Below are 19,323 nucleotides of genomic sequence, written 5' to 3'. Positions count from 1 at the left end.
TAAACCAGGGAAGACTAAACTAAACCACAGACTTTTCAGGTGTGCCCATAAACTTTCAATGGGATGTTCATTATGTTCTACATTATGTTCTTTCCTCATGAAGCTGTTGTGGAGAAATTACAGTTCTAGATGAAAAGTAATCCATTTGTGAAGCCTGGTGAGTTTTGAAATACAAAAAAGGTTTAGTCTTTGTTACAGCAGATACAGACAGGACAGGGCCACAGACTGGTCGCCTTTCGGTGTCCCGAGTCTCTCTGAGTCTCTCCTCTAGAGCATCTCTCCCCCAGTCCTTGGTCTCCCCTACTCTGTTCCCCCGAGCATCTGAGCTCTGAGTATTTATACCAGAATGACAAAGCTACACACTTTTCAAAGCAGCATCTTCACAAAGTATTTTGCTTTTGTTCTTGGGTTGATCTGCACATTTTTGACCAAAACACGTTCATGACTCTCCCTCCTCAGACATTCATGCTCGGTCCCTAATAATAATAATGAATATCTGTTCTTGTCATCTTAATAAAATAACATTTTCATAAAACTGATGAACTATTTAACAGTACATGACAAGATGGAATATGGATTAGTGCAGCATTACTTGTAGTTAAAACATCTGAAGAGACAGACTTAAGAGAATGTATTCACACATCTGAGTGTGTAGCATAAAGAACTGGAGCTGAAAAAAATCCTTTAACATATTTAACAAGTTTATATCAATCCAAAAACTATAACATATGTGCTATAACATTGGTCTGATTGTAGACAGCAGAGGATAAAGTCACAAAATGAAGTTATTCCCTGACTCTGTGATCAGACAGACAGAATATTCAAAGACTCAAGGTTCAGTAAAACACAGGTAGACCTACTGATATTTGTACTTCTTTAACAATAGCACAAAGCTCCAACAGAGGCTAATATTTAGTTTGGGTCGACCACGTGACTAAAGGAAAAATGTGACACTCATGGATCTATTAAAATAACGTGACGCTTTATTTCAAGAGAGCTGCACATCATGTGAAGAGACTTTTAGTTCTGTAGTGAAACTGGGCTGTGGATGTCTAAAATCACTGCTTTACATGTTGTTTATGTTTTTTCATTTTGAAAAATCAACCAGATCGACCCCACAGTATAGTACAGTAATGGATAGTCTTTAGTCTATGTCAATAATAATGTCCAGTTGCAGATGTGAGCTTCACTTCCCTCTACTGCAGTACCACGGGCGACCAGTGTGCGGCAGCAACACGCCACACGGCCACAGCGAGGAGCGCCCGAAGGAGCGAGCTTTTTTACCACAACCAGCGAGGAAGGAAAAGAGACAGAAAACAGAAAAAGTGACAAAACCAAACGGTTTGTAAAATGTCTAAAGTCCAAAGGCTGAGAGCTTTGGTGGAGGAGCGGCTGACTGCGGCTGCTGAAGACATATATGTGCTGTTTGAAAGAATCATAGCCGAGTATGAGGAGGAACTGTGTCGCTCCAAACAGGAGAACGAGAGGAACCAACGGCTCCTGGACTCGACTCTGAGCCCGAGAGTCGTGCTGACCAGAGCCGGTGAGTCTGATGTGTCCGAGCCACGTGTTACTGTCCAAATGTGGCGCACGTCCATAGACACGCATTAGCAACAACAATACAAGTGTAAAAGAGCCGTGCAACAGGCCGATAAACTGCTGCTAAATACATCCATCACATTATAGTCTGTCAGTGTTAAGGTGTTTTTGGCAGAAGTGTCTCTTTATACCTGGGAAAAATGCTTGGCATATTTATTTTAATGCAACTCTTGTACGACCAACAGCGGCCATAAAGTACAAGCGCCATGAAGAGAGGAGAGCGCGCTTAAATGACGTCACATCCTGTCTCTACAAAATAAATGTCTCTTTTTACGCAGAGCGCTACTTTAATGTACAACTTCATGGACAAATAATACGTGTGTCTGTGTATGTGTAAGTAATTATCATCTTTGTTTGCCCATTGTCTCCTGCAGGTGTCCACATGTCCTCTCTGTGTCCTGGTCTCACTCTAAAAGAGGAAATCCCAGAGATTAAAGAGGAGCCATTAGAACAGCACGACAAACAGGAGGAAGAGGAGCTGCAAGTGTGAGTCCCATCACTTTCAACACAATTTATTATAAAATATAATCAGATTAGAAATACATCTGAATTCAGGGACATTTAAGAATAACCAGAAGTATTGATTGATTGGTTTATTTCGAGTTAGTGCCAAGAGAAAGAATATTCATGTTTACTACATGTACATTGTAAACAAAAGAAAAGCACATCTCTCGAAAAGGAGTGGGAAGAAGAAAAACTTATATTAACCCACCCCTGATCATATCATAACTTCAAAAATTATGTGGTTACTTTTGTACATTGATCCCGGCGCTTAACAAATATTTACATACAATAAATGACATATTACATCTGTATGTATGTGTATGTGTATGTGTATATATATATATATATATATATATATATATATATATATATATATATATATATATATATATATATATATATATATATATATATATATATATATATATATATATATATATATATATATATATATATATATATATATTAATCTCATTATCTTCCAACCCATTCCACAGACTGACCCCCCCCCCCCCCCCCCACACACACACATACACACACAGATACACGCACACAGATACACACATGCTTTTCCTGGTGGTTCTCACTGATTTTGTTTTAAATTTACCCCTTCCCCTTAAATCATAGTGTACGTCCTGTGTGCTGAACAGTTTTTGGATATTTAATGGCAGCATAGTTTTGTTTGCTTTATACAAAAGCAAAGCAGTATAGAATTTTACCAGATCAAAAATTTTTAATAATTTTGATTTGAAAAACAGATTGTTTGTATGGTCCAGGTAACCAACCTTGTGCACGATTCTCACTGCACGTTTTTGCAATTTGAAAAGGGGAAGGAGTAACGTTTTGTAGTTGTTGCCCCAAATTTCAATACAATATGTCAGATATGGAAGTATGAGTGAGCCGTACAGTATGTACAGAGCCTTTTGATTGAAAATGTATTTCCCTTTATTGATTACAGCAACACTTTTTCAGACCTTGGATTGTATCTGATGTGTGGTTTCCAGCTCAGTTTTTCATCAATCATTATACCTAAAAATTTAATATTAGAAACCCACTCAATTTTAACCCCATCAACAAGTACTGAAAGTTCTGAATTTCTTTTATCATGACCAAAAAACATAGCTTTTGTCTTTTTTAAATTTAGGGATAACTTATTGGAATCCATCCATAATTCAATTTTACTTAACTCTGCGTTCATCGTTGTAATACGTTTTTTATAATTGTCACTGGAGAAAAATATATTGGTGTCATCTGCAAATAAAATTATTTTTAATATGTTAGATGTTTTAAATATGTCATTTAAATACAAATTAAATAAATTAGGTCCCAAAATTGAGCCTTGCGGCACTCCACAATTAGAACTCATAAATCTGGAAGTGTATCCATTTATTTTCACAAACTGTTGTCTTCCAGTCAGGTAACTATCAATCCAATTTAGTGCAATGCCCCTTGTGCCATACAGTTTAAGTTTTTGGAGTAGTATTGAGTTGTTTAGAGAGTCAAAATCTTTCTTTAGATCAATGAAAACCCCCACAACATACTTTTTGTTATCTAGTGCATTGGTTATCTCCTCAACAGCGTCCATAAGTGCCATTGTTGTTGATCTTTTTGTTCTAAACCCATACTGACTCTCACTGATTATGTCATATTTATCTAAAAATGATTCCAATCTGTTATTGTATAATTTTTCGAGAATTTTTGAAAATTGAGGAAGTAAAGACACTGGTCTATAATTAGTGAATAAACGTCCATCTCCATTTTTGTAGAGTGGAATTACTTTGGCAATTTTCATATTGTCTGGGAATGATCCCATTAGAAATGATAGATTGAAAATATATGTCAGTGGTTTACTAATGCCATTAATAACTTTTTTAACTATAGTCATATCAATATCATAAAAATCAGTTGACATTTTGTTTTGAAATTCATTTACAATTGTTATAATTTCAAGTTCAGTTGCAGGAGAAAGAAAAAATGTATTTAGATGACTTCTGATAAGTGTTTCATCTTGTATTGTGGAGGTTGTTTCTGGAATTTTTTTGCAAGTTCAGGACCTATTTTTACAAAGAAATCATTAAAGTTGTTAACAATGCTGGGCATGTCATCTATCACAACATTCTCATCAACAAAATAATCAGGGTACGAATGCTTATTAGAGCCTTCTTTGATTACACTATTCAATATACCCCACATTTTTTTTTACATTATTTTTATTATTTTTGAGCAATTTATTATAATACAATTTTCTACTGTTTCTTATGATATCTGTCAACTGATTCTTATATAATTTGAACCTTCTGTCTGAATCCTTCGTTTTCAATTTAAAAAATTGTCTATAAAGATAATTTTTCTTTTTACAAGCATTCTGTAGCCCTGTTGTTAACCAAGGACAATTTGGTTTTCTCTTTTTAGTTCTACATTGTTGAACGGGACAGTGTTTATTGTATGATGACAGAAATATATCTAAAAAATTATTTTAGGCTCTATCAACGTTGTTCTCCAAATATACTGATCTCCAATCCTGATAATTAAGGTCATCATTCAGTGATCTGACAGTGTCATCGGACGCATTCTTCTATATGTAGAATTATCCACATTGTCAATCTTGTTAACTTTTTCGCCACAACAGAGGAATACTGGTAAGTGATCTGTTATATCGCAGATCATTAGACCACTAATATTATTGTTCACATTGTTAGTAAAAATATTGTCAATAACACTGTGATTTGTAATTCGGCTGGGTCTTGTAATTGTTGAGTATAAGCTCAGACTATACATTCTGTTAAGAAAGTCGTCTGTCAATTTATGTTTAGCAAGATTTAATAGATCGATATTGTAATCTCCGTATATGTAAATTGTTTTGTTATTGGTCATAGAGAACATTTTTTCTACCCAGTCATTAAATACTTCAACATTTGTGCCAGGAGATCGATATATACAGCTGATTACAGCATTTTTTGTCTTTAAGTTGCAAATCTCAACTGATACACACTCTAAGATGTCCTCAACTACAACTGACAAATTATCAATTGCTTAAAACTTCAATTCCTTATGCACATACATAGCACCCCCCCCCCCCCCCCCCATGGAAGTCCATTCCCTTCTCCTCCTGGAACCAGGTTTCCGATACTGCAATTACACTAAATGGAACAGTAAACTGCAGTAAGTATTCTTTAATGGAAGAAAAATTTGCATACATACTTCTGCTATTGAAGTGTGTAACTGAGAGTTTGTCGTCTGATTTAATAGAGTGTTCAAATTCATGCGCTGTGTAATATTTGCTATCTACATTTATAGAAGAGAAAAAACAGTTATCAGGGTCTATTTCATTTTCCATGTCCAGTTCATTGTACTCTGTGCAGCCAAACAATTCCAGTTCTGATAGATCCAGGCTATTCAGTCTTTGCTGTAACGTTATGTGACAACTCATTGTTGTTTTTAAAGTAGTAAAGATTAATGTCACATAGTGATGTGATAGATGTGACAGATATCATACCTTGTGAGACCCAGAGGTCACTTGAGATCCCACTAGGGCTCCGTTGAAATGATCCAGATCACTAAGGGCCTTCACCACCAGCACCTTTGCTTCTTCTGGTGAGCCATTGAGTTTTATAAATATTTTAGTGTCTGACCCATGTACCTTGGATCAGCCTTTGTTTCTTGAGTTGCCTGGCCCTCCTAGCGATCTCTGCGTTCCTCGGTGTCAAATGGTCGTTCATGTAGACCTCCGTGCCTCTCAACAGTCGTCCTTGTTTCATGAGTGCAATCTTTTGCTTTCTGTTTATAAACCTTAGAATCACTGTTTTTTGTCGTCCTTTCTTCTCCTTGGAAGCAGGTGACATGCCTCCAGGTCCTCCACGTTGACAGTGATGCCCCTCGACCGCAGAAAAGCCGCCACCTGTTGTTCCACGGAGCATTCCTCGGCCTCGCTGGGCTCACCCCCGCTGATGTCAGTGGCCACAGCTTTTGCATATGACCGGGGTTTGATCTTGAGACCCGAGATGACCACATCGTTGATCCTGGAGTACTGCTCCAGCTCGTCCACCCTCCTTTCCAGGAGCGAAATCCACGCATCCTTCTCATTGTTTTCCTTACGCAATTGTTTGATTTCCTCCATAGCGGTCAGAATCTTTTTTTTGATCACTGCGAATCACCGCAACTTCCTCGATCAAGGATTCGAGTGACTTTTTGAGTTCATCAGCTTCCTCTGCAGTGATATTTCTCTTTGGTGGCATGTTGTCTTAGGCTGTCCCGGTCCAGAGCCGCGGCCAGAGTCACTTGTGGCTAACTTTACGCAGCTTTTGCCGGATACGGGGTACAAGCCAACAGTGAACAGAACGTAGGCAGCTTCTAAATTATGAGATTTCTTATCCTCCCACAAAAGGATGTCTTAATTTTTGATAAAAACAATTTGTTTTGGGAGTTCGATCAGCGAAGCAGACGCCGGCGCATGTATAAAGTGCTAATTGAATTAAACAGGTTTTATACATAAGAATACTTTATGCAGACACAAACACTGACTTCTCCTCAGAGGACAATTGTTCCAAACTGTTTTTGATTTATGTAGATTTTCTTTTCTTCAGGTCTGTCCCTGAGGCCAATGATGGCTGTGTGAAGACAGAAGAGTCCTCACTGTTTCAAAGAAAAGAAACTGATCACAGAGAGGACATCAACTCAGAGACACATGTCCACCTCGAGACTGAGGGAGACACGGAGCAGTCTTCTGACACTGACAGTGATGAAGACTGGAGTGCTCCAATCGGCTCGTCAGCTGCACAGATGGAGACTGAGGCAGATGGAGACCACTACAACCAAGTCCAGATCAGAGCCAAAAGCACCACTGCACCAAACTCAAGTCTATCCCCCAAATACAAGTCTGCACCAGAGACCAGAGCCAGTGTGGACAATGGGGACGTGTCAGGAACAGCCGAAGGAACTGCAGACAAGAAACACCAGTGCTCTGTTTGTAAAAAGAGATTTGGCTTAAAAATCGATTCAATAAGACACTTTAGAATTCACACAGGAGAGAAACCTTACAGCTGTTCTGTTTGTGAGAAACCATTTATTCAAAAGAGTCATTTCACAAAACACATGAGAATACACACAGGAGACAAGCCTTACAGATGCTCTGTCTGTCAGATATCATTTAATCAAAAGAGTGATCTCACACAACACATGAGAACACACACAGGAGAAAAATCTTACAGGTGTTCTGTCTGTGAAAAAGCATTTCATATAAAGGGTAATCTCACAAGACACATGAGAACACACACAGGAGTCAAACTTTACAGCTGTTCTCTCTGTGAGAAAGCATTTAATGAAAAGAGTAATCTCACAAAACACATGAGAACACACACAGGAGACAAGCCTTACAGGTGTTCTTTCTGTGAGAAAGCATTTATTCAAAAGACTAATTTTATATACCACATAAAAACACACACAGGCAACAAACCTTACAGCTGTTTTGTCTGTGAGAAAGCATTTATTAAAAAGAGTAATCTCACACAACACATGAGAACACACACAGGAGACAAACCTTAAAAATGTTTTGTCTGTGAGAAAGTATTTAATAAAGAGTAGTCTTACATACCACATGAGAACACACACAGGAGAAAAGCCTGTTCAAAGTTCATATTTTAAACACATCCAAAGGAATTGACAAAAAAGACTGAAATCTGAACTGACAAACTAATGCAAGAATCACATTTCAGAACATGTTTGTACAGAACTACAGGATTAGGAGATTTTAAGCAGTATCAATATTACAAAAGTCACATTCAAAGGACAGAAATGAACCAAACTTTACAATGATCCTGATCTGTATCTTTCACAAGTATAAGACACATAGACTCGTATACACCCATGGACCACTATGAACCTACTGCACACTGAGGGATTACACACATATAACACACATGGGAATATGAAAGAAAGTACTACCATTTAATGTTGAAATCACATTCTATTGTGTAAATAAAGAATGTTTTTATTATTATTGTGGTATCAGAATCATTATTGAGTTGAGTCTATTCCTTAGTATCGAAATGGAGTTTAAAAGTTTAGTATCGTGACTTTAAATTCTCACCAGAACAATTGGCATCACACAGCCGTGTCTCAGGTTCAAGAGAATCACCAACTGCACAGACACAAAAAGACACAACATTATTATTATAAATAAAACAGTAATACCTGTGTTTTCTTGTCACATGGTGTTACACAGGGGTGGGCCATACTCACAAAAAATCATATCTCCAGAGTTAATTGCAGTATCTCAAGAACGATATTCAGACGGTAATTTAACAAAGCATCAGGTGAGTTTCAAATGTCTTGGTCGAGGTTCAAGTATCACACAAAAGAGTTGGATAGTACTCAGTTACATTTACTTGAGCAACTTTAAAAAAGAAAAAGTACTTTTCTAGCAGCATACTGTTACTTGAGTAATAGTTGTATTGGAGTAAAAGTTATGGTTACTCTTCCCATTGTAAGTGGAAAAATTATAAAACAGAAATTACATCCTGACATTTACTCTTTAAGTTACTCTTACTTGAGGAGTACTTTCCTCAAATACTTTTTCTCTCTTACATCAGTACTTTCTTGAAACACTACTTTGTACTTCTACTTCAATAATATAATTTTAACATCATCTGCTCTACCCTCCCAAGCCTTAAATCTCCACTTTAACAAAAGAAAAGCTGTTACTCACCTTGAAACTGGAGCAAACACAGAGCCAATGTGAAAGTATTGCAGAGTAATAAGAACATGGCTTTGGAGAGTAGAGTCACACAGCTGCAGCTGCACACATGCAAGAGAGGAGAAGCACTCTGGTCTCAGCCTCAAGGACCACACTTGTACTAGGGCTCCAGGGGTGACCTATGCTCCTCACAGTGACCAATCAGGACAGAGCTCCAGGAGTGACCTATGCTCCAATCAGGACAGAGCTCCAGGAGTGACCTATGCTCCAATCAGGACAGAGCTCTGGGGTCAAACAACACTGAGCCAATCACAAGCTCCAGAAACCTCAGCACTCTTTACATAATATAAAGTTTAGGTTCAATAAAGGTTTAATTCCCTTCACATATTCTGTTCTATTTGATTTTGTCCTGAGCCACTGTGTGTGAGTCTGGAGACAAGACAATACAAAAGTATCGTTTGTCCCCATGTCACCGTGGGGACAATGGTGAATCATTCACCTCCCTTTGCCTTTCGTTCATTTTAGGAGTAATAAATAAGGCCCATGGGTGCTTGAGTAGGGCCACGAGTTTGTTTGGGGGACATGTTGATGAAGACATGTTAGCAAGAACAATGTTGAGTTGCAGACTGAAGTTGCGAAAGCAATAAGCCCCACGCCCTGTAGGGGCTTGGGACTAATATATTATAATTATAATATATATATATATATATATTTAAAAAAAAAGATATGTGCATCAATATGTATTTGGGTTTGGTTTTTTTTTGCTTTTTGTTTGTTTGTTTCTTGTTTTTTTTTGTTTTTTTTTTTATCACATTTTTAACTCTGGATTACATGTTACCATAGTGATTAACAGTTAACCCATAAGAACCCACAGTGACACCAGTATAACAAACACTTTGCAGAAATGTGTTCTATGTGGTCCACTTGGTCTGTGGTATATCCCACATAATTTTCCTTTAAGGAAAAATGGATCCGGGTTCTTATGGGTTCAAACAAAATATTACACTTCTGGATGAGGAAAAGGTTTTTTCAGTAAAAAGAAAGACATCACCTTCAAATGCAAATTAGAATTTATTTTTATTCAGTTGTTTAAATTTGCCCCTCCCCGAACCGCCACCTTAACGTGGTGGAGGGGTTTGAGCACCCGAATGATCCTGGGAGCTATGTTGTCGGGGGCTTCATGCCCCTGGTAGGGTCACCCATGGCAAACAGGTCCTGGGAGACGGGTCTGACTAAGAGCGGTTCAGAAGCCCAGCATGGAAAGTAAAAGATCAAGGCCGGTTACGTCGCCCGGACTGGCGTTACCGGGGCCCCACCCTGGAGCCAGGCCTGGGGTGGGTGCTCGGCAGCGAGCGCCTGGTGGCCGGGCCTTTCCCCACGGGGCCCGGTCGGGCCCAGCCCGAAGAAACGACGTGGGGCCGTCCTCCCGTGGACCCACCACCTGCGGGAGGAGCCATGAGGGGCGGGTGCGGAGAGATCCGGGTAGCAGTCGAAGGCGGGGACCTCGACGACCGGATCTCCGGACATGGAGACTAGCTCTGGGGACATGGAATGTCACCTCGCTGGGGGGGAAGGAGCCTGAGCTTGTGCGGGAGGTTGAGCGTTACCGGCTAGATATAGTCGGCCTCACCTCCACGCACAGCTTGGGCTCTGGAACCCATCTTCTTGAGAGGGGTTGGACTCTCCATTTCTCTGGCGTTGCCCGCGGGGAGCGGCGGCGAGCTGGTGTGGGCTTGCTCATTGCCCCACAGCTCAGCCGCTGCGTGTTGGGGTTCACTCCGGTGAACGAGAGGGTCGCGTCCCTGCGCCTTCGGGTCGGGGACAGGTCTCTCACTGTTGTGTTGGCCTACGGGCCAAACAGCAGTGCAGAGTACCCGGCCTTCTTGGAGTCCCTGGGAGGGGTACTAGACAGTGCACCAACCGGGGACTCCGTTGTTCTCCTGGGGGACTTCAACGCCCATGTGGGTAACGACAGTGACACTTGGAGGGGCGTGATTGGGAGGAACGGCCTCCCCGATCTGAACCCGAGCGGTGTTTTGTTATTGGACTTCTGTGCTAGTCACAGCTTGTCCATAACAAACACCATGTTCGAGCACAAGGGTGTCCATCGGTGCACATGGCACCAGGACACTCTAGGTCGGAGGTCGATGATCGACTTTGTTGTCGTGTCATCTGACCTCCGACCGCGTGTCTTGGACACTCGGGTGAAGAGAGGGGCTGAGCTGTCAACTGATCACCACCTGGTGGTGAGTTGGATCCGCTGGCGGAGGAGGAAGCCGGACAGACCTGGCAGGCCCAAGCGTATTGTGAGGGTCTGCTGGGAACGTCTGGCGGAGCCCTCTGTCAGGGGGGTCTTCAACTCCCACCTCCGGGAGAGCTTCTCCCTGATCCCGGGGGAGGTTGGAGACATGGACTCCGAGTGGGCCATGTTCTCCACCTCTATTGTTGATGCGGCTGCTCGTAGCTGTGGTCGTAAGGTCTGTGGTGCTTGTCGCGGCGGCAATCCCCGAACCCAGTGGTGGACACCGGAAGTAAGGGATGCCGTCAAGCTGAAGAAGGAGTCCTATCGAGCCTTGTTGGCTCGTGGGACTCCTGAGGCAGCTGATGAGTACCGGCGGGCCAAGCGTGCCGCGGCTCGGGCGGTCACAGAGGCAAAAACTCGGGGTTGGGAGGAGTTCGGGGAGGCCATGGAGGAGGACTATCGGACGGCCTCAAAGAGATTCTGGCAAACCGTCCGACGCCTCAGGAGGGGAAAGCAGTGCTTCACCAACACTGTTTACAGTGCGGGTGGAGAGCTGCTGACCTCGACTGGGGATGTTGTCGGGCGGTGGAAAGAATACTTTGAGGATCTCCTCAATCCCACTGTCACGTCTTCCGAGGAGGAAGCAGAAACTGGGGACCCAGGGGCGGACTCGTCCATCACCCTGGCTGAAGTCACTGAGGTGGTTGGCAAGCTCCTCTGTGGCAAGGCTCCGGGGGTGGATGAGATCCGTCCTGAGTACCTCAAGTCTCTGGATGTTGTGGGACTGTCTTGGCTGACACGTCTCTGCAACATCGCGTGGCGGTCGGGGACAGTACCTGTGGAATGGCAGACCGGGGTGGTGGTCCCTCTGTATAAGAAGGGGGACCGGAGGGTGTGTTCCAATTACAGGGGAATCACAGTCCTCAGCCTTCCCGGTAAGGTCTATTCCAGGGTGCTGGAGAGGAGAATCCGACCGATAGTCGAACCTCGGATTCAGGAGGAGCAGTGTGGTTTTCGCCCTGGTCGTGGAACACTGGACCAGCTCTATACTCTCCATCGGGTCCTCGAGGGTTCATGGGAGTATGCCCAACCAGTCCACATGTGTTTTGTGGATCTGGAGAAGGCATTCGACCGTGTCCCTCGTGGTGTCCTTTGGGGGGTGCTCTGGGAGTATGGGGTCCGGGGCTCTTTGCTAAGGGCTGTCCCGTCCCTGTATGACCGGAGCAGGAGCTGTGTTCGCATTGCCGGCAGTAAGTCAGACCTGTTCCCAGTGCATGTTGGACTCCGCCAGGGCTGCCCTTTGTCACCGGTTCTGTTCATTATATTTATGGACAGAATTTCTAGGCGCAGCCAGGGGCCGGAGGGGGCCTGGTTTGGGAACCACAGGATTTCATCTCTGCTGTTTGCAGATGATGTTGTCCTGATGGCTTCTTCGAGCCAGGACCTGCAGCAGGCACTGGGGCGGTTTGCAGCCGAGTGTGAAGCGGCTGGGATGAGAATCAGCTCCTCCAAATCCGAGGCCATGGTTCTCGACCGGAAAAAGGTGGTTTGCTCTCTCCGGGTGGGTGGTGAGTCTCTGCCCCAAGTGGAGGAGTTCAAGTATCTCGGGGTCTTGTTCACGAGTGAGGGAAGGATGGAGCGTGAGATTGACAGGCGGATCGGTGCAGCGTCTGCAGTGATGCGGTCACTGTATCGGTCCGTTGTGGTAAAGAAGGAGCTGAGCCGGAAGGCGAAGCTCTCTATTTACCGGTCAATCTACGTTCCTACCCTCACCTATGGTCATGAGCTTTGGGTAATGACCGAAAGGACAAGATCGCGGATACAAGCGGCTGAAATGGGTTTCCTCCGCAGAGTGGCCGGGCGCACCCTTAGGGATAGGGTGAGGAGCTCGGTCACACGGGAGGAGCTCGGAGTAGAGCCGCTGCTCCTACACGTTGAGAGGAACCAGCTGAGGTGGCTCGGGCATCTGCTCAGGATGCCTCCTGGACGCCTCCCTAGGGAGGTGTTCTGGGCATGTCCCACCGGGAGGAGGCCCCGGGGAAGACCCAGGACACGCTGGAGGGACCATGTCTCTCGGCTGGCCTGGGAACGCCTTGGGGTCCCACCGGAGGAGCTGGAGGACGTGTCCGGGGTGAGGGAAGTCTGGGAGTCCCTGCTTAGACTGCTGCCCCCGCGACCCGGCCCCGGATAAGCGGAAGAAAATGGATGGATGTTTAAATTTGGTTGTATTTTCAGTTCCACCCCTCTCATTCAGATTTTAGTTTATTTTATCTCTATAACGAAACAACTCTAGTTCAAACTCAATGCATTGTGGGATATTTACTCACACTGCACTGAACAACTAAAGGCATTTCTTAGAAGATAAATGAGTAATCCAAATGCGAGGGGTCTAAAATGAAAGTTACTCAATTAGCCCGTTTGACGGGGGCTTAATCTTCGTACATGCAAGGGAAACAGAAGGCCATGCACACTAGTCTGAAAAAATGATTTAGCGGAGAGCGGCCCTTGTTTATGTTAATCTGGACATGATTTTTCAGCAGCTTCGCAAACTCTGGCATCGAACCTACCGTCTTTGTCATCCTCCACCCTTAGTAGCACAGCGTCGGATGAGCCATACTCCCTTGTAAGTTCCTTTGTGATGTTTTTGATTATTTTGTGCACGCTCTTTTCGGTCTTCTTAATTTGAAAAAAAATAAAAGTATTTAGTTTGGGTCGACCATGTGACTAAAGGAAACACGCTCATGGATCTATTAAAATAACGGGACGCTTTATTTCAAGAGAGAGCTGCACATCATGTGAAGAGACTTTTGTAGTGAAACTGGGCTGTGGATGTCTAAAATCACTGCTTTACGTGTTTGTGTTTTCTTTTTGAAAAATCAACCACATCGACCCTCAGTATAGTACAGTAAAGGATATTCTTTAGTCTATGTCAGGGGTCGGCAACCTGCGGCTCCGGAGCCGCATGCGACTCTTTCATCCTTATACTGCGGCTCTGCGTGGCTTGGGAAAATACTTTTTAAGTATTTAAATGAAGTGTATTTTATTTGTGTTTGTTCTTTTTTTTATTGTAGTTTAAATTGGATGATTATTATGATCTTGAAACATTAAAATAAAATTATATTTTCTTATTTTTCGTTGCTCTAAATAAGCGTCACACTCGCGGAACAATGTTAAAAACAAACACTGCTCACGCCTCACAGACACAGACACAGCTCACAGTCCTGCGTAAAGACAAATGAGCCAAAACAAAAGTCTTTGGAGAGCTTTTTAACAAAGGGGAAAAGGCCAACTGAGGAGCCAGAAGAGGAGACGACCTCTAAGAAAAAGAAAGATAAATTTAACAGACAACACCAGGAGTCCTACTTAAAATATGGGTTTATGGGTTTGTCTCTACAGGTGAGTCTCACGCGCAGAATCCGTTCAGTGTAATATGTGGAGGAAAAGCGAATGAGGCAATGAAACTTTCAAATCTGCTTTGGCACATGGAGAATAAGCACCTGGGATAAAAAGATAAGATTTAGAGTTTTTTTTTAAAAACTGCGGAGCAGAGTAGACATAATCACGCTGTGGGTGTCATTGTCTTTCATCTCCTCGATGGGTCAACCTCATCCCAAAGAAACAAGTGCAGAGCTCCGTCTGATGCAGCGGTTTGGTGAGTCGTATTTTTTATTTACTTAACTTATTTTTGTCATATCTATCTGCCACGTGTAGAAGGCCGGTCCGTGAAAATAAAACCTACATTATTCTGGTCCGTGGTGCAAAAAGGTTGGGGCTCCTGTCATAAGCACACTATAGTTGTTTACACTAAGCCTAAAGGTTAAAAAAAAACAAGCCAAAACAAAACAATATATACACTGTTATCTTCATTTTAGATGTCAAAAAGTATTTGCGGCTCCCAGTGTTTTATTTTCCGTGGAAAGTGGGTCCAAATGGCTCTTTGCTTGTTAAAGGTTGCCGACCCCTGGTGTATGTCAATAATAATGTCCAGTTGCAGATGTGAGCTTCACTTCCCTCTACTGCAGTACCACGGGCGACCAGTGTGCGGCAGCAACACGCCACACGGCCACAGCGAGGAGCGCCCGAAGGAGCGAGCTTTTTTACCACAACCAGCGAGGAAGGAAAAGAGACAGAAAACAGAAAAAGTGACAAAACCAAACGGTTTGTAAAATGTCTAAAGTCCAAAGGCTGAGAGCTTTGGTGGAGGAGCGGCTGACTGCGGCTGCTGAAGACATATATGTGCTGTTTGAAAGAATCATAGCCGAGTATGAGGAGGAACTGTGTCGCTCCAAACAGGAGAACGAGAGGAACCAACGGCTCCTGGACTCGACTCTGAGCCCGAGAGACGTGCTGACCAGAGCCGGTGAGTCTGATGTGTCCGAGCCACGTGTTACTGTCCAAATGTGGCGCACGTCCATAGACACGCATTAGCAACAACAATACAAGTGTAAAAGAGCCGTGCAACAGGCCGATAAGCTGCTGCTAAATACATCCATCACATTATAGTCTGTCAGTGTTAAGGTGTTTTTGGCAGAAGTGTCTCTTTATACCTGGGAAAAATGCTTGGCATATTTATTTTAATGCAACTCTTGTACGGCCAACAGCGGCCATAAAGTACAAGCGCCATGACGTCACATCCTGTCTCTACAAAATAAATGTCTCTTTTTACGCAGAGCGCTACTTTAATGAACAATACTTAACAGTCAGTAAAGAGTCTTTTAAATGAACGCTAAGGTTTGTATTTAGCATCTTCAAATGTCCATTGGTTTAACATTAGAGGAACTGAACATTCTGTGTGACGACACAATCCTGATCTCAAAAAGTTTGGATTTGTACTAAATGTACAACTTCATGGACAAATAATACATGTGTTTGTGTAAGTAATTATCATCTTTGTTTGCCCATTGTCTCCTGCAGGTGTCCACATGTCCTCTCTGAGTCCTGGTCTCACTCTGAAACAGGAAATCCCAGAGATTAAAGAGGAGCCAGAGGAACAGCACAACAAACAGGAGGAAGAGGAGCTGCAAGTGTGAGTCCCATCACTTTCAACACAATTTATTATAAAATATAATCAGATTAGAAATACATCTGAATTCAGGGACATTTAAGAACAGCCAGAAGTGTAAAGTGATAATAATTGAATCCCATGAACAGAGTTATCAGGTTTTATACATAAGAATACTTTTCTATTCATATGTCACTCTTATTGTAAATAATAGTCTAATCTATTTTTTTTTATTAGAGTCTATTTTTAGTTTATTTTTTAGGTCTCTTTTTAAATTATTTTAAGCTATTATTGTTGTTTTATTGCATGTTACCATTTCCTGCTGTTCTTGAACTGTGTGGTGCAATACTGGAATTTCCCCACTGTGGGACTAATAAAGGCATATCTTATCTGATCTTATCTTATGCAGACACAGACACTGACTTCTCCTCAGAGGACAATTGTTCCAAACTGTTTTTGATTTATATAGATTTTCTTTTCTTCAGGTCTGTCCCTGAGGCCAATGATGACTGTGTGAAGACAGAAGAGTCCTCACTGCTTCAAAGAAAAGAAACTGATCACAGAGAGGACATCAACTCAGAGACACATGTCCACAGAGAGGACATACAGGGAGAGGACATCAGCTCACAGACACATGCCCACAGAGAGGACATACAGGGAGAGGACATCAGCTCACAGACACATGTCCACCCCGAGACTGAGGGAAACATGGAGCACTCTTCTGACACTGACAGTGATGAAGACTGGAGTGCTCCAATCGGCTCTTCAGCTGCACAAATGGAGACAGAGGCAGATAGAGACCACTACAACCAAGTCCAGATCAGAGCCAAAAGCACCACTGCACCAAACTCAAGTCTATCCCCCAAATACAAGTCTGCACCAGAGACCAGAGCCACTGTGGACAATGGGGACGTGCCAGGAACAGCTGAAAGAACTGCAGGGAAGAGACACCAGTGCTCTGTTTGTAAAAAGAGATTTGGCTTAAAAATAGATTTAAAAAGACACTTTCGAGTTCACAGAGGAGAAATATTTCACAACTGTTCTGTCTGTGAGAAAGCATTTACTCAAAAGAGTAATCTCACACAACACATGAGAACACACACAGGAGACAAACCTTACAGGTGTTCTTTCTGTGAGAAAGCATTTAATCAAAAGAGTCATCTCACAAATCACATGAGAACACACACAGGAGACAAACCTTACAGGTGTTCTCTCTGTGAGAAAGCATTTATTCAAAAGAGTAATTTTATATACCACATAAAAACACACACAGGAGACAAACCTTACAGCTGTTCTGTCTGTGAGAAAGCATTTATTAAAAAGAGTCATCTCACACAACACATGAGAAAACACACAGGAGAAAAGCCTTACAGCTGTTCTGTCTGTGAGAGAGCATTTATTCAAAAGAGTAGTCTTACATACCACATGAGAACACACACAGGTGACAGGCCTTACAGCTGTTCTGTCTGTGAGAAAGCATTTATTAAAAAGTGTAGTCTTACATATCACATGAGAAAACACACAGGAGAAAAGCCTTACAGCTGTTCTGCCCAGAGCATTGATCTGAAAAGACATACAAAAAGTCACACAGGAGAGAAATAGTTTAAAATAAAGTCTAACAAGCCTCAAACAGAGCAGTGCCTACAGTTAGCATCACACAGCCAGGGAATGTTAATGACATCAGCCGCACAGTATCATTTGAACTTAGTTGAGTCGATGTTTAAACCTGTATCTGTATTTATTAAACAAGCAACTATTTGTTTACTTGAGTATAATTTTTCAGTTCTATTTCTACCAATGTAGGGCTGAACGATTTAGGGATTTTTTATGTTTCAATAATATAAATCTGTTCAAAGTTCATATTTTAAACACATCCAGAGGAATTGACAAAAAGACTGAAATCTGAACTGACAAACTAATGCAAGAATCACATTTCAGAACATGTTTGTACAGAACTACAGGGTTAGGAGATTTTAAGCAGTATCAATATTACAAAAGTCACATTCAAAGGACAGAAATGAACCAAACTTTACAATGATCCTGATCTGTATCTTTCACAAGTATAAGACACATAGACTCGTATACACCCATGGACCACTATGAACCTACTGCACACTGAGGGATTACACACATACACTCACCTAAAGGATTATTACCAACACCTGTTCAATTTCTCCTTAATGCAATTATCTAATCAACCAATCACATGGCAGTTGCTTCAATGCATTTAGGGGTGTGGTCCTGGTCAATCTCCTGAACTCCAAACTGAATGTCAGAATGGGAAAGAAAGGTGATTTAAGCAATTTTGAGCGTGGCATGTTTGTTGGTGCCAGACGGGCCGGTCTGAGTATTTCACAATCTACTCAGTTTCTGGGATTTTCACGCACAACCATTTCAAGGGTTTACAAAGATCCAGGGGCGACAGTGGCTCAGTGATTAGAGTGTTGATCTGTCGTTGTGTCCTTAGGTAAGACACTTCACCCACATTGCCTAGTATGAAAGTGGTGTGTGCACGAATGATAGGTGGTCGGAGGGGCCGATGGCGCAGATTGGCAGCCTCGCTTCTGTCAGTCTGCCCCAGGGCAGCTGTGGCTACAGCTACAGTAGCTTACCATGGGCTACCTGAACATTGTTTCTGACCATGTCCATCCCTTCATGACCACCATGTACCCATCCTCTAATGGCTACTTCCAGCAAGATAATGCACCATGTCATAAAGCTTGAATCATTTCAAATTGGTTTCTTGAACATGACAATGAGTTCACTGTACTACAATGGCCCCCACAGTCACCAGATCTCAACCTGATAGAGCATCTTTGGGATGTGGTGGAACTAGAGCTTCGTGCCCTGGATGTGCATCCCACAAATCTCCATCAACAGCAAGATGCTCCTATCAATATGGGCCAACATTTCTAAAGAATGAATCAGCACCTTGAATCAATGCTACGTAGAATTAAGGCAGTTCTGAAGGCGAAAGGTCAAACACCGTATTAGTCTGGTGTTCCTAATAATCCTTCAGGTGAGTGTATAAGACACATGGGAATATGAAAGAAAGTACTACCATTTAATGTTAAAATCACATTGTATTGTGTTTATTATTATTGTGGTATCAGAATCAGTATTGAGTTGTGTCTATTCCTTAGTATCAAAATGGAGTTTAAAAGTTTAGTATTGTGACTTTAAATTCTCACCAGAACAATTGGCATCACACAGCCCTGTCTCAGGTTCAAGAGAATCACCAACTGCACAGACACAAAAAGACACAACATTATTATTATAAATGAA

The 19,323-nt window shown here is 42.4% G+C and overlaps 1 protein-coding gene across 2 annotated transcripts; it reads left to right on the top strand.

The window, feature by feature from the left end:
- The first annotated feature begins 1,262 nt into the window (after positions 1-1,262).
- On the top strand, positions 1,263-17,688 carry LOC117383646 (zinc finger protein 32-like). Of its 2 annotated transcripts, none has more exons than XM_055227987.1 (3): positions 1,263-1,543; positions 1,974-2,085; positions 6,687-8,096. In XM_055227987.1, the coding sequence occupies exons 1-3, from the start codon at positions 1,351-1,353 to the stop codon at positions 7,642-7,644; spliced, it is 1,263 nt and encodes a 420-aa protein (XP_055083962.1). In that variant the 5' UTR covers positions 1,263-1,350; the 3' UTR covers positions 7,645-8,096. The 2 variants fall into 2 exon arrangements, with proteins under 2 accessions (XP_055083962.1, XP_033836734.2); XM_033980843.2 differs by lacking the exons at positions 1,974-2,085; positions 6,687-8,096 and adding exons at positions 15,951-16,062; positions 16,524-17,688 and having other exon boundaries at positions 1,269-1,543.
- Positions 17,689-19,323: the final 1,635 nt, after the last annotated feature.

The sequence above is a fragment of the Periophthalmus magnuspinnatus genome, chromosome 16, assembly GCF_009829125.3.
Source record: "Periophthalmus magnuspinnatus isolate fPerMag1 chromosome 16, fPerMag1.2.pri, whole genome shotgun sequence".
Lineage (NCBI taxonomy): Eukaryota > Metazoa > Chordata > Actinopteri > Gobiiformes > Gobiidae > Periophthalmus > Periophthalmus magnuspinnatus.
Note: the sequence above shows the minus strand (reverse complement) of the source record. Positions and strands in the feature narration are given on the sequence as shown.